At 33.1% G+C, this 16,270-nt stretch overlaps 2 protein-coding genes, 1 long non-coding RNA gene and 1 pseudogene across 3 annotated transcripts; 3 read left to right on the top strand and 1 right to left on the bottom strand.

Annotated features, from left to right (window-relative positions):
* Nucleotides 1-674: 674 nt before the first annotated feature.
* Nucleotides 675-3,015, top strand: LOC102670084 (uncharacterized). Its single transcript, XR_005890244.1, has 3 exons — nucleotides 675-2,167; nucleotides 2,244-2,386; nucleotides 2,463-3,015. It is a non-coding gene; the product is annotated as an uncharacterized lncRNA (long non-coding RNA).
* Nucleotides 3,016-3,556: 541 nt separating this feature from the next.
* On the top strand, nucleotides 3,557-4,931 carry LOC121174275 (uncharacterized). The gene is made up of 3 exons (XM_041013189.1): nucleotides 3,557-3,916; nucleotides 4,022-4,142; nucleotides 4,223-4,931. Exons 1-3 carry the CDS (start codon nucleotides 3,798-3,800, stop codon nucleotides 4,421-4,423), a joined length of 441 nt encoding a protein of 146 aa, XP_040869123.1. The 5' UTR covers nucleotides 3,557-3,797; the 3' UTR covers nucleotides 4,424-4,931.
* A 2,212-nt stretch (nucleotides 4,932-7,143) lies between these two features.
* LOC106797687 (uncharacterized) lies at nucleotides 7,144-8,055 on the top strand. The gene is made up of 2 exons (XM_014772524.2): nucleotides 7,144-7,527; nucleotides 7,614-8,055. The coding sequence occupies exons 1-2, from the start codon at nucleotides 7,144-7,146 to the stop codon at nucleotides 7,878-7,880; spliced, it is 651 nt and encodes a 216-aa protein (XP_014628010.1). The 3' UTR covers nucleotides 7,881-8,055.
* A 3,726-nt stretch (nucleotides 8,056-11,781) lies between these two features.
* On the bottom strand, nucleotides 11,782-16,223 carry LOC106794301 (solute carrier family 40 member 3, chloroplastic-like; annotated as a pseudogene).
* Nucleotides 16,224-16,270: the final 47 nt, after the last annotated feature.

Here is a 16,270-nt window from a genome sequence, read left to right as displayed (position 1 = left end):
AATAAGCATAATAATCAAGAACTGGAAATAGAAGATATAGATTTTCCCTTCAACTAAAAATAATGTGTAGATAAACAGATAAATCTTCAATTTTTTTGATAAATGGTTAAAATAAAAATTATACTTATTAATTTTATTAGTAAATCATTTAATTTAACTTAAAATACATTTTGTAAATTATAAATAGAGAATACTTTTTTTTGTCAAAGAATAATCTCAAACCAACACATTATACATATTTATTAAATAAAATTACAATTTTATTTAAAACAGAAAATAAATAAATTTTATAACTATTTTTTTCATTTATTTCTGTAATAATTATACTTGTTTTTTAAATTTACTAATCAATTAAATTAAAAGTAAGCGTTGTAATCATACTGCAAATAAAAAATATAAATTTCAATTGATAAGTACAATTTTAATAAAATAAAATGTATACAAGTTTTTAACTATCTTCCTTATTTTATGCTTTTAATAGTTATACTTACCAAATATTGAAAATTCGGTGCATTTGATCCACTAATGAATTAAATATTTTATATAAAACAAAGATATTAAAATATGCAAATATAAATAGTAGTAGTAGTAATCATCTATCATTATACAAACAAGGCCCTGACAATTGTCAGTGTCGACGTGTTGCAATGCCAGCGCTTCTCATTCCCGCCCAAAATTGTCTTATCCGTTGCCATTAATTGCTTTTGTCGTTTTGTACATAACCCTTCGATTACCGATGCGCCTTTTCAAATTATGCACTATTTTCGATGTCTCACGCTTTCCATTGCTACACGTCTTTCCATTTTCCATTCCCGTCGTGGCTTTTGGTTTTTGGATTTTGAATGCTCTCCCGTTTCGATTAGCTCCCCTTTGCATTTATCGTTCGACTCACCGTAGGTGCTCTTTTTTCCTCATTTTTGTTTTTGCTATTCAGCTTCGTTTGCCATGTATACACGCCTTTCCATTTTCCATTTCCGTTGTTGCTTTTGGTTTTTGGGTTTTGAATGCTCTCCCGTTTCGATTAGCTGTCCTTTGCATTTATCGTTGGACTCACCTTAGGTATATGGGTGTATATTACGTGTTTTTGTTATGGTACATGAGTTTTCGCAGGCCAACAAGACAAAAGGTTCGACCTTTGTTCATGTTGTCATTCGTTTATGTTTTCCTATACCAAGGTTTTCCATTTTTGGCTGTGAACCCTTTTTTATGATGCATGTGCATTGTTTATAAGGTTTTCTTCCTCATTTTTGTTTTTCCTATTCAGCTTGGGTTGACTGTATGCTGAGGTTTGAATATCGGTGTATATCGATTTAGGTCTTTTTGATGATGCATGTCTATCAGTGAATACGTTTTTGTTTTATTCTTAAGTTTTTGTAGGACAACGATACAAAAGGTTAGACCTTTGGGCATGTCTACCAGATTTGTTGTGTTTGGTCTTCGTTTTAGGTCTTTTTGATGATGCATGTCTATCAGTGAATACGTTTTTGTTTTATTGTTAAGTTTTTGCAGGACAACGATACAAAAGGTTAGACCTTTTGCCATTTTATCATTATGTTATCGTTTCCTAAAGGTTCAACCTTTGTTCATTTTGTCATTCGTTTCTGTTTTCCTATACCAAGGTTTTCCATTTTTAGTCGGTTATTTGTGTCTGTGAACGATTTTTGGCTGTGAACCCTTTTTTAGGATGGATGTGCATTCTTTATAAGGTTTCTTTCGTCATTTTTGTTTTTCCTATTCAGCTTGGGTTGGAATGTATGATAAGGTTTGAATATCGTTGTATATCGGTTTAGGTCTTTTTGATGATGCATGTCTATCAGTGAATACGTTTTTGTTTTATTCTTAAGTTTTTGCAAGACAACGATACAAAAGGTTAGACCTTTGGGCATGTCTCGCAGATTTGTTGTGTTTGGTCTTCGTTTTTGTTTGGGTTGGTTTGGTATGTTTGGTTTTTTCACTTCTTTATCGTTTCCTAAACCCACATTTGTTGTGTTTTGGTGTATGCCATGAAGCCAAAAGGTTCGACCTTTGTTGATGTTGTGAACCCATGTTTTAGTACTTTTTGTTGTTGTTTTCATTTACTTTGGCTACCCTCATTTTTGTTCAATACTCTTTAATTTGGTTGTCTGTTGGCGGAGAATAACCAAGTAGCCGAAGAGAAGACCTGCAGGTTTGTTCTTTCCTCATTTATTTTTTTCAATCCTCTTTTATTTGTTCAATGGTTCACATAAATTTTTTCTTTGTAGTCATGTCTCGCAAAGAAAACCTCCTATGTGAACTGTATACAAAGAAAGGTACCTGGAAGATTTTCGTGCGAATAACTAATATGTGGTGTCTTAACAAACATAATGGTCGACAATCCATTGAGATGGTGTTGATGGACCATACGGTAATTTAATTGTTGTTCAGTTTAACAAGTTTATCATCTTTAGTTAACTGACAAGTGTCATTTGTATTTGTTGCAGGGTACAAAGATTGGGGCAACTCTATGGCAAGAATTGTTCCCTGAATTTGAGCCCAAGTTGCGTTGTGGTGGTGCATATGTTATTCAGAACGCGAAGGTTGTTGATACTCATTTTGACTACAAAGTGAGTGCAATTAAATATTTGGTTTATTTTGTGAAGACAACGTCTGTCAAAGAGGTGGACAGACCTGAGATTCCTCCTAATGTTCATGCCATTACTTCATTTGCTGATATAATTTTAGGCGTTGCAAAACCTGATACTTTAGTTGGTATGCAATTTATTTTTTTGGTAGGCATCATTGTTGTATCCATCATTAGTTGGTATGAATATATGTAACATAATTAGCATTACTCTGTCTGCAATGTAAATAGATATTGTGGGTGTTATTGCTAAAGTGATTGAACGCAAAACAGTTAATCCAACATACATAGTGACTGTCAAGTTGAGAGACAACAGGTCTGTTTCATTTTAATCAAATTTAACTTTGTCATTCTACCCCAATTGAGACCCAAGATGTATGTTATGTTTTGTTATGTTATAGTCATGTTGAGATCATCATGACTGTGTGGGAGGAATATGCTCTTCAGCTGGATGATGCTATTGAGAAAAACCATTTTGTGCAAAAGCCATTGGTTGTTATGCTAACTCTTGCTAAGATCAAAGAAACCAAGGGTCAGTATTAAGTCGTTCTCCATTTATTAAATGTTTCATTGTTAACTTCAATTTATGAATGCATTGTATAAGTTATATTTTTTGCAGACAAGTATCCCCTCAGTGTACAGAATATAAAGCATGGTTCGAAGTTGTATGTGAATGGTGACAAAAACGAAATTCAACAGTTCCATGATAGGTACAATGAATGATTTGAATTTGTTTGCTGGGTTATTAAGCAGTTTGGTACAGGTATACATTTAAATTGTTAATTGATGCAGTTTACGTGTGCCATTTTATATTGGCGCTCTAGATGATGACGGTGGTGTTTCTCAGTCACAGTCTACCCAGAATTGCCAAGATAAGTTTTTGCATAATGTTCAAATAGTGAGCTTTGGTGAAATAAAGACTCTGCGACAGGTAAGTCTATTAAGTGTTGTTAATTTAAAATGATGAGAGTCGTTATCATTTTCAAGTATTACCACTTAAAGGCATTTTTTTTAGATTATTATTATATTGATTTTATGAACTTAATCTGTTATGATATTATCAATTTGTGATGAACTTAATGTATAGTTAGCCGGGGACTTTGTTATGATATTTCTAATTTCTTATAAATTTTCAAAATGAATTAAACTTATTTAGGATTGTTACTGTTTGACTGTGGGCACTGTCGATGAGGTGATGATTGATACACCATGGAGTTATGACAGTTGTCCATACTGTACAACCACTTTTGATCCATTAAAAATAGGTGCCGCCTGCCGTTCGTGCCAGAATCATGTTACTCACACTATTCCAAGGTAACATTTATTTTTTGCCGAATACGAATTGAATAGTTATTCGAATTTCTGTTCTTTAAGTCATCCAGATTCACTGTTTTCTGTAACAATGCTTTGTTGGTCTAGGTATAAGTTAGTTGTCAAGATGGAACAGAACGGGGAGAAGGCAAACTTCCATTTTTGGGATGCAGTATGTATCATAATATTTGGTAAAACTGCAGATGAATGTCGTCAAGAGTTGATTGCGGTAAGTTATTTATATTACAATTATATTAGAAAATGATCAATGAACACAAATGTGTATTTAAAATGGTTTTTTATTTGTAGAGTGGTGATGAGATCAAGGTGTTCCCTGCGTGTGTTGATCAATTGTTGGGTAAAACTTGGGTTGTCAGATTCAAACACCGTATACAGATGCACCAATCATATGCGTTGGATTTTAGTGAACAGGAACATCATATACAGTCAGTGATATCCACGCTAGGTCTACAAGTAATAATAATTTGTCCATGTCAGTGTAATTCGTAGATGTTAAAAAAAAATTATTATCAATCTATTCTTACTTGCAGGATGAACAATGTATAAGCAACAAGTCTGCCGCTGTTGGTGTTGCATCTTCATCACAACAAGATTACCATCCTACAGTAAACATTTTATTTATTTGTTTACATTATTTGTTTTTACCGGGAATCACTTTAATTATTATTGTATTGTTATTTACTCATAATATATGTATTGTTACTTACTTTAATGATTATTGTATTGTTATTTACTACTAATTGTTATTTACTAATAATATATGTATTGTTACATAGCCTTCATTGTCACAGTCATCTGAATATGATCCTGGAAATGTTGCCTTTGTAACTTCTGCAAAAAGAACGTCCGATCAGCAAGGAAGTAGTCAGTTTGATAGTGACGACTTCACAACATATGAACTATCGACCAACAAGCATATAAAAGTTGAGTAATTAGTTGTTATTTTGATTTAAAAAATTGTAACTTTTTAAGTGATGTATGTATGTTATGTTTCACATGTCATACCTTTTGGTTTGAACAATGTATGTATGTTATGTTTGAGATGTCATACCTTTTGGTTTGAACAATTAGGTCATCACTATGATGTATTTTGTGATGTGGAACACGTTTAATTACCGATGTATGAAGAATGAATTGTATGAATGTTACAACTTATGTCAGCATCAACCTTGAGTTATTTTATAAAATAGTTAATGTAGAATATGATAATAACAAAATAATAACTTTAAAATTGTTCATAATGAAATGCGGATATAAGATCCATATTAAAATACCAAACATTAATGTATTTTAATTGTTCTTGAAATTTTACTGAAATCATTTAACGTTTTGTGTTGTGTTTTAATAGTTTTATGCATTGTATTAAAATGAAATTAACATTGTTGTCAAATTCAAATTTGTGTTATCAATTTGTTCAGTAAATTTTATGTCTTTCATTTTCGTAAACAAAACTTGAGTTTTATTATTTTAGTATATAATTTTAATATGAAATGTCATACTTTTATTTACACATGCAGGTGTTTGAAGGGTTTTATGCATTGTAATACAATTTTAAGTTAAAATTGTCCTAAGATTCGAATTCGTTTATTCAGAACATTTTATGTTATTGTCTTTTATTTTCGTAACCAAAAAGTTGAGTATTATTATTTTAATATATAATTTTAATATGGAATATAGAATGTGATACTTTTATTTACTTGCAGGTTTTCAAGTACAAACGTAGGATTTAAAGCTTCACATATCATGTTGACGTACTTATGAAGGTAACGTATACTCATTTACAAAATCCGGCCAAAGGATCATCTTGGAAATAGTACATATACACAGGTATGCTCGATGCCATCAAAAAGATCATGGGCTTATAGCTATAATAAGTCTTATGGGTACAATTTAGATATAGATCAGTACATGTAATTAATTGGCCAGTTATAAAGTACAAATGTGAGCAGGTGCAAATTCCCAATGCACAATATATGTGTCGAAAGTTGTAGTGGTCTAATCATTATTGGGGAGTGAGAAAGGTCATCATTATTATTACGGGGAAGTGTAAAAGCCTCCCAACTAATACACATCACCAGTATTAAATATATTAATTTAGTTTATATAATTAAGAAAACATTTATTATTATGAACTGTTAATTAACTATTGATAGTCGCGCTATTAAATAGTATTAAAATAGTAGTATATTTGAAGAGACGTCACTTAAAAACCGGTGAGAATATGCAATAATTGCTACGCCAAGTAGGTTATGTATTTATTAAACTCCGTTCATTTTCATTCAATAATAATAATTACAAAACGTGAAGTATATCAAACCACCACCAACAATTATCCACATTTCTTATGTCATTTGTCAAAGAACGTCATACAATCCTTAACAGTATGAGTACACAATCATCAACCGCCTCCAATGTCGTAAGTTCTTTAACTTTTCCATCCTTCGTCTTTACTTTGTATATGTTTTTTCATCTTCCTCTTTTCCTTCTCATTTGTATATGTTCAACATTCGTTCATCACTAATCCTTGCAATGTTGTTAGTGTATTTTACCTTTCCCTCATTTTTGTATGGTTATTATATGTTATATGCCCTTTATAGACTACATGATGTTGATGTTTGTAACACTGTTGACTACGATATTTGTCATGTTCAGTCCGCAGATTTACAAAATATGACTGTAAGATTTATGTTTTTTCCTATTATTTGTGTGATACTTCTTATATGTTTTTGGTCCATCTTTGGTTACATGTTTTTAAAAAATGTCTTCCAAACACAAACCCAAGTACATATATTTTGTTTTGCCTTCGTATAACGTATTTTTCTATTCTGATTTGCAGGTTTGTTGTAATGAACCATTATTTTTGTTTGTATTGCCTTTTAATCCCCCCTGTGCATGATACACTACATTTTTTTGCAACTGCTATTGAGTATTAAGGATTGTATTCGGAACATTAACGGTATTTATTGATCATTTTCGTCATTACCTTCGTATACCTATTGTTATGTTTCATTATTTGTTTGTATTAAATTATTTTATTTGCTTGCATTTTGGTTATGCCATTCAGGACCCACCTATGTTATTCGCATCCGGTTTGACATACCAATTTAAGGCCGTATTTCATGTTGACAGGGTTAGTATTTGTCATCCTTTATGATATTTATCCATTTCTTTTAATCCCACAAAAAAATAATATATTTTTAAATATTTACATGATCCCATATAAATCAGTAACACGTTTAGGTCTTTACTTCCAGAATATCATTGAGGTACCCTCTGTTTATCATAAACAATGGGCTCCATATTACCCGAATTATGTGGTGTTGGACTACAATGGAAAGAAGCACTATATAAGAGTTAGAAAATTTGGTAACCGAGTCTACATTGCTGATGGTCTCAAACACTTCAGGAGGGATATGGGAATATATGAAGGTGTGATGATCACATTTGCAGCGCCGGACATCAATTGGAAGTTTGATATCCACTTATCACCGCCACTACATGCACAGACATGTGACAGGCCTGTCCATTCTGCCAGAGAATATGTGTTTACTGTGGATGTCGACAATCGGATGATTGCTAGACTTTATCCATTGGTAACAGTTTGGTCATATGAAGTTTGTTTTTGTTTTCTAATATCATACCTTTTAAATATTTACTGACTAGCTTCGTTCCAATATAGGTACTGCCACTCGATGTTGTGGGTTATGTTAATGCAGGAGACGACTATGTTACTGTCCTTGGTGTTCGTGGGCGTCGTCACTTTTGGAAGTTGAGTATGCATAATGGGCTTCGATGTTTTGCTGAACCATGGTTCCAATTCTTAACAGAAAATGATTTGATGGTCGGTGACGAAGTTGCCTTTTATTTCAGGCCGAATCAACTTCTTTGGGAGGTCATTCCCAGAAAGCAAACTGTGTGGGACGAGGACGAGGACGACTCCCCATGATTATTTATGTTCAGAATGCACTAGCTTTTAATATTTTGGTTTAAAATATTTGTAACTTTGTTTGATATTTTATTTAGTAATCATGTAATATTTATAACCATTTTAATATTCCCTTGGGGAACCAGACAATTTATTATTTGGTATGTAAGTTTTATGAACAACAAACTCACTTAAGATTTGGATGCTATTATGAATTTACTTAGTTGCTATATTTATGCCTTTACATGTTTGAATAAAATGTTTGATGTTAGTTGATTAATATGATATTTATTCCTGATTGCTTAATATTACCAATGTTTGTTAATTAAGTGAATTTTTAGTCCTGAAACAATGTAATGGGTACGATGAATTTAGTTTTTAGTCTTATTAATCATTCTGTTTGAACACCAACAGATTTTTAATTTTACCTACTTACATTAAATACGATGAATAATATATACCACTTTAACTACTGTGGATATTTATAAAATATATTTTATCAAAAAAAAATCTACTCTGGATTTTTTAAGAAATATCGATGCATATAAATAAATTAAATATTTAAAAAGATATCATAAATGTAGCAACTTTTCCCGTTTTTCAAATCAAAAGTACAAATTCCCAGGATTAATTAGACATTTGTGTGCATATCAATAAAGGTTACAACCACATTTAATGGAGCAATTAATAACCAGTACTGTTGTGTACTGTGGGTCTGATTGACACAAGTGTGAGGGCCACACAGTCTTTGATTTCAGGCTTGGAGGAAAAGAAAACTCCACAAATTAGTGGCAATGGACCGAAACCACTTCTTCTTTTTTGTTTAACAACTTTAGTGCAGAATACTAATGGAGAATAATTCATAACCTTAGTCTCCCATCTTCAACAACATTCGCTCACATTCACCACCATCTAAAACGCATCTATTCATAAATGAGGAACCAAAAGTGAAGCTGCTAACCAACAACACCACATCATTTACTTCTACTGCTAACTGCCAAGTAAGCTTTTTATGTTAATGCAATAAATTATACTTTACATTAATTATTGTCCACTAATGGATGTACATGTATGGCATGCATATTACGTAATGGTATTTGATTATGTTTATCTGACATTTGTATTATGAAGCTCTGACACAATATTGTAGAACTTATTCATTACGAAAAGGTTAAATGGAAAATTTTGCTCAACGGAGGAAACATAGAAAACACATTTTGCAACAAAGAAGACAAAGTTTTGCCAGTCCAAATCCAGATTTACATAGTGGTAACAATACATTCAAATATTCTTTTAATTTGTACTTATTTTATAAATATTTATGCATGTATCACAATTATTGGTGCAGAAAAGTGTAGACGTACCTCATCATGTGAAACACACCCTTTTGTAGACAGTGCGTTACCACATACACAGTCTACACCATTATCAGAAAGCACTTTGACTATGAATTAGAAACAACAAGATTTTACAGGGCAATTTGAAACTCGACCAAAAAATTTTGTGAATTCATGTACCATCAATGCATCTTCGATACAGAGAAATTTGTTGTCCAAGTTTGGGAAAGAGAATATAACTATGTCAACCCTTAATTCATCACCATGTATTGAACCACATACAACTACAAGTTGTCAACCTACTCAGATTGGCATGACTTCTCAACATATAAATTCAGGTAGATACACAATATTCAATTCCAAACTAATAGAGCACATCTCGCATGACACTGATGACGAACTCGATATAACACAGGGAGACATTGTTACAGGTAATATGTTGTTATGTTAATTACAACATTTTTAAATATTCAACTATTTGTATTTAATTGCTGACTATGTATGTGCTATATAGATTATTCATTTGACGACATAGCAACTGAGGATTTTGCTCATACCAATTATGATGGCAATCTTGAAGCACCATATGACAATGAAAATACCGGTTTTTACACTCACTGTGAAAATTATGTTGTATTGTCCTTCATTACCTTTGACAATGTAATACCATGTCTAAATTTATGCATTTACATGTAGGTGCAGGTTACAAAGATATTGGAGATCCTATTTGGCAATGCAAGCAATGTAAAGCGAAGATGTGGTATGATGAGAGGATTAACAAATATAAACAGACAAAAAATCCAAAGTTTTCATTATGTTGTGGTGATGGTAAAATACAACTGCCAATACTACATGATGCTCCGCAACCCTTGTGGCAACTACTCTTTGACAGCAGAGACTCACAAGCAAAGAAATTCCAGCAAAACATACGTTTATACAACCTAATGTTTGCATTCACATCTCCCGGTGTCAAAGTAGACACATCCTATAATACTGGAAGAGGTCCTCCTACATTGCGCATACATGGTCAATCGCATCACCTTATTGGAAGCCTCCTACCTATGCCGGATAACTCACCAAAGTTTGCACAACTATAATGACACAGAGAACGAAGTCAACAATAGGCTTTCACAATACCCATAAGTGTTAACATTCAATTAATCTAATGCCACCTTTATAGTTATTTAAATTTAAATTTATATATTTTTTTAAGAATGGTTACCGTTAACAATTGTCTATGTCCAGTATAAAAAAGAATGTTGATGAAGACATTATAATTGTCTATCAAGAAGATGTTACCATCATAATCTTTCCACCACCATAAAAAACATTCTATCATACATCAGGTTAGTTTCAAATACATTCCTAAATTAATGTTTTCCTCTCCCTACATATATTTTGACATATTTCACATTTATCAATATTCAAAATTCAAATAGAAGTATGAGCCCGTTCATGGGCACGGGCGTCTCTCTAGTAATAGGACAAAAAGTATCATCATGCATATAAAATTTCAGAAAGGACATTCCCGGAAAATCACTGCTCTAAGAACAGTGAATTAGCATCCCAAAGTCTCGTTAGAATTGTTATGTTATGGATACCCTTCATCTATTTTATTGATATTTATACATGAGGATACTGTAATATTTTTTTAACTACACATTATATATTTCTTTTCTATTAATGAGTTAGTTTTCATTAAATATCCTTCATCTATTTGTATTTATACATGAGGACAGTGTTTAACACCACATTATATTTCTCCCTTTTTTTTATTTTTCTCAAACCAAACACTTTCAAAATCTACTTATTTTCATTCAAGCAAACATAATTAAATAATACTAGACTCAATCTCCTTAATTAACAAGATTTCAAGTTAAAATTAAATGAATGAAAAAAATATTTGAAAAAGAAGAAACCTACTAAAAATAATTAGTCAATTTTTTTGATAAAATTAATGAATATACCACTGTTTATATGAATTTAAAGATAATTATTATAAAACTTAAACAAATTTTTATATATAATAATTTATAATTAATGAGAACGTAAAACTATATTTTTTTTTTATATTTTATACACAATGCATAAATTTTCTAAATTAAAGTCTTTTACACATGAATTGAAGATATTTCAAACCAAAAAAAAAAAATTAATATTTAAATGACAACCAATCCTTTTCTGATAAAGCGAAGTAATCAATATAAATTAAACATCACAATATTTTATTGTAAATCATGACCGTAGAAAAACTATTCTAATAAATTTAGTGATAGTTTTCTCAGTCTCGCTTCCTCTAATTACAATTACCTTACTAGTTACAATGCAATTTTATTTTCAAATATAATCAAAATAAATTCTAAGAGAAAAAAAAAAGATGCTATTTTTTAAGAGATCAAAATATGAAGTTAACCACTTCTACATAGAATATTTCAAACTAATATTTAAATTTGGATAAAAAAAAGTGTATTCCTTGAAATTTTACCAAGAATCATTGATCCTCCTATCATTTCTTTTCACTGCATTGATCCTCCTATCATTTCTTTTTACTGCATTGATCCTCCTGTCATAATCCGGGGAAAGAATTTAACAATGAATAAAATGCTTTACAAAACGTTTGTACGTGTTGGACCTAGGCAACTAGCTAATTATTTGTCATGTACACTAATATAATATGATGGCATGCTACACATTTACAGAATTACAGGTAAAGCCATTGTCCACACCATGAATATCATTGACCAGGTGAGAAGAAAACGCCCCAAGCTCCTGTATTAAGTGGATAATCACCCACCATGCTATATATTTTGGTTCTAGTCTGTCCACATCGAACAGCCTTTGCAGTTTGCACTAAGGCAATTCATGGAACAACTGCATTGCCAGAAGTTAATGGTTAGATAAAAATATTGTCAAACCACTGCTAAGAGAATCCATAAACTGGATTCCTTGCTGTCTTCATCAACCAATTTATTGAAGACTCAGTTATAGGCCTAAAGAACACAAACAAAATCTCAAATTCAGCAGCAATGCTTAACAGGAGACACAAACAAGATATATCCCACTTTTACACGAGTAAATGTCGGACTAAGGGCAAAATATCCCCCCAGCCCCCCACCAAACTTTTTTCTTCTTACCATAATATACGAAAACAATTAGACAAGTGCCAGTAGTTTATGTCCAGGGATACTTACATAAATATCAAAACTGAGGATCATAAGAAAAAAAGGCTTTTTTGTTCATCTGTTGGATTCAACAGCCATCTACAGAACATCCATGCTGCACCAACTACTGATAGAAGAGACAGCAGTGCTAAACATCCAAATGAGAAAGATCATTCGCAATTATTGCAACACCCAGCATTATAGACTCCACCAAACTAGCAACAGCAATCTCTGTCATCCCAATGAGATTTGCTTTGGATGATGGGATTCCTGTCTGGAGAATCTGCGCCCCTACAACATTATGACATGTGTCCTAACCGTGACAGAATCTGCACACAGAAGCACAGCAGTTTATGTGCAAAAATTCAGTGTGAACAAATTTGACAAAAGTTAGTTTCACGTCAAAAATCCAAAGTTTGAAATTTTCCAATAATGAATTAAACGTTGCAATTTGGGACATCTTAAGAGTCTTTCCTCTCTTGTGGACTCATACCAACTTTTGCTATTTTAACAACAAATATTAAATGACCTGTTGCAACTTTTTTCAACACAAGCCAAGCCTTGTTTGCTAACAAATGCACATTGTACTGAAAATAAGAATTTAAAAGATATAATCAGTGTTTAAAAAGCATCCTTAGAACCAACCACCTTGAACATTCCATGTCACAGTTTAGCTCACTAATTCAGTGTAAGCTGAACTTGAATCAGTGTCAGATCTACCCGCATGATTCAGGCCACTCTAATTTATAAACTTCAACATTAATGTGATAAGTGACAGTACTTTAGTGACTTACAATCAGAAATAAGAAGGTAAGAAGGGGGCTCTGATGAGAAATTGTTCCACTCCAATATACAGCAACAGCCATGCTGAGAAGTAAAGCTTGAAATACCAACCCAACTGCTCCAGCCTGGTAAAGAGAGAAAAATCTCAACAACTTGATAAAAAATAAGTGCTCAAACTTTCCCATGTGCAAAATTAAAAAAAAAACACACTAAAAGATAGAGAAGAAACCTTTAAAATGCCAAATTGCTTGACCAGAGTTGAAGGCACAAATGTTGCTGCAACACCCATTAAAGCACACATTCCACTGAATCCTCCAATGATTGACGGATGTAAGCCTGCAGAAAAATTGAAAAAATAAAATAAAATTTAGACCTAGCACAAATACCAAAAAAATTAACCCCCCACCACATAAAAAGTAAAGATAAAAGAAATTACAGAATGTCAATGATTATTGGTCTAAATATGGAATAAAATTATTAATGGGCAGAACAGTTTTAGAGACTACCACAATGAACCTTACATCAAAACCTGCTACATTAATACATTTTCCCTTCTGTCTTTCTGAATTCTGACTTGTTACAGCGCTCAGTTAAACATTAACAGAATCAAAAGACATCAATTAAACATTTATGGTAGATGAGAAACATAATAATTGAAAAGAGTAACCAAAGAGAAAATGATAGTCCAAGCTAATAAAGTATGAAAGGTTTGTTGATTAAACAAATAGAAAACCCTTCCAATTATGAGTTTACGATTGATGGTTGTTTCTGAAAAACTTGAAATCAGGTGCTTCACTATATTCTTTATGCAACAAAAGATGTGTTATAAGTGAAACAAATTTCCCAAGATAAAATAGTACTACGGAGGAAATTTTCACATACCACGCTGTGTTAAAAATGCTGTCAACAAACTGCCTGGCATGAGAACAATGTTAAAGTAGAGGAACACCCATGCAAGACTAGCAAGGAGAACAGGCTGACCCAGATACTCCTTCCAGCCGAGCTTGATGGCTTCCAGACCTTTAAACACTGGTTTGCCAGTAGATGGAACTGGAAGTAAGTATAGTTAAGATATCCAGACAAAGATAATTCTCAAAAGAAAGAATCATATGCAAATGTATAGTTACAAACCTGTGGAAAGAAGCCACTAAGGATCAGAACAAGATTTAATTTTAATGCAAGTTTTTCAATTTACAAATCACATGTCAAGGGAACAGACAAAGTTCTGAATGACAATACCAGCACAATCCAATCACGCTCATTTGCAACCCCCAAAGCTACTACACAAAGCCTCTCAATAGCCCAAGCTGAAACCAATACGACAAACCATGGACGCAGAAGCAGTGTAGAAAATGAAGTAGGTTGCACAGAATGGGCATGAATAATCATCGCTGCAGATAGCAACTGAGCTGCTGCCTGGAAAATAGAAAGAATGACCCCTTTTAGGAAAAGAGCTATATCTTGCTTGACTTTATAGTTTGTATAGATTATCAAACAACTTGCCTGAACGATGGTTAAGCAATTATATGCAGACATTCTTGGAAAATGGTCCATAAGTTTGCCAACCAAGGGACCACCAACAATTATAGCCACTTTGGTGAAGAAACCCATCACAGCAACTGGCAAAAGGCTTGGATGAATCAGGGCAATGGCAGAAAGCCAAGCAAAATTTCAAAGCTGCTCCACTACATTTGCAGTTAAGCAACTAGCATAGAAAGCTGAAAATATATAATCTTCAAGTTAAGAGAACCTTAGATGACTCAACATCACAGTCATCAATAATGTAGATGGCAAAAGACACAGAATAAAATAATAGGACAAGATAGGCATCAAACAATTTTTAGACAAGCTTGATTCTGATCAACTCAAAGAGATAACAGCTATAATAAACTGTATTCACTGGATTGTAATGCCAGGCATGTAAGAGCACTTTTGAGGTTATAGAAAGTGATCCATGAAGCCCTATTAAATAAAAGAAAATCCATATCAATATCAATTGATGCCAACCCGTGCAATAGACAGTTTTTAATGCTTTCCATTCCAAGAGTAATTGGGGAATTTTTTTCTCAAGCTTGCATTCAATCTTTTACATATTCATTTTAACCCCTCCCCGCCCAATAAAAACAAAACTCTACACATTAGAAAGCCACCTTAATTGCCATTTACGCCTAGCTGGCCTTAATTGCATAGTTGGTGTTGCCAATATCTCGAAAAGGACAACCTACAAAGGGGCTTAAAGGCAGAGTGAAGCGTTGTAGTGTGCAGCTGCTAAGGTGTCAGCTATTAAGGGTCGCGACCCCACATCGAATATAGATAAGACCTAACTAGTGCTTATAAAACTTGGGCAATCCTCATTGTACAAGTTGGTTTTGTGGAATTGAGTTAGACCCTAAGTCTAAATTCTAAGAAATTGAAGTCAATACAGGACTCGGTAATAATAGAACTAGGACAACATTGTCATAAATAAAGATGTGAGAAAACATCCCACCGTGTAAACCAGCCGGGTGAGGCGGAGTAGCTGAAAGGGGGCATGTTGCTCCTCTTCTGACAAAACCTGCAGAACACACCATAGGAAGATGAGAAACTGTGAGCAATACTTAACAACCCCCTAAACTTGGTATAAAAAAACCTACAGGCAATGCCAGTCAAGAGAGTATCTACAACTGTGGCTTCGGCGAGCAAGTTCAAAGACTCGGCCTCGAGAATATCAGTATTGAGTTTAACAAATGGCACCGGGCAGTGAGGCTCAACCACCCCTCTTCCCTGACCCTCATCCCCATCCCCATCCGTGGCAACATGATCCAAATGCACATCAGTGCCAACACGCAAATCTGTAACCAATAAAACAGAAGGAGATAACAAACAAACAACCGTTAACATTTAACTCAGAATCCAAATTCGAAATTTCAATTTCATTTAACCAAGAACAAACAAAAAAAAAGTAACCTTTGAGAACTACGAGGGTAATAGAGATTCAACCGTCGGCCAGAAGGGCTGCGATGGCGTATTGGAGAAGATGAATCCGTTTGACGAATGGGGAATTTGGCGAAATGGAGAGAGAGAGTGGGCGTAGCAATAGCCATAGTTGCTGAAGCTTGTAGAACTTCAAGCTACCAATCTTCCTCGGTTT

Source organism: Glycine max, chromosome 20 (assembly GCF_000004515.6).
Source record: "Glycine max cultivar Williams 82 chromosome 20, Glycine_max_v4.0, whole genome shotgun sequence".
Lineage (NCBI taxonomy): Eukaryota > Viridiplantae > Streptophyta > Magnoliopsida > Fabales > Fabaceae > Glycine > Glycine max.
The sequence above is the reverse complement of the archived record's forward strand: the minus strand, read 5'-3'. Positions and strand labels throughout refer to the sequence as shown.

Excerpts from the sequence above, each read along its gene's own strand:
- LOC121174275 (XM_041013189.1), top strand. The coding sequence starts at position 3,798 with ATGATTGATACACCATGGAGTTATGACAGTTGTCCATACTGTACAACC. Across the intron at positions 3,917-4,021 it reads GTTACTCACACTATTCCAAG|GTATAAGTTAGTTGTCAAGA; the intron begins GTAACATTTATT and ends TTGTTGGTCTAG. Across the intron at positions 4,143-4,222 it reads GTCGTCAAGAGTTGATTGCG|AGTGGTGATGAGATCAAGGT; the intron begins GTAAGTTATTTA and ends TTTTATTTGTAG.
- LOC106797687 (XM_014772524.2), top strand. The coding sequence starts at position 7,144 with ATGATCCCATATAAATCAGTAACACGTTTAGGTCTTTACTTCCAGAAT. Across the intron at positions 7,528-7,613 it reads TTGCTAGACTTTATCCATTG|GTACTGCCACTCGATGTTGT; the intron begins GTAACAGTTTGG and ends GTTCCAATATAG.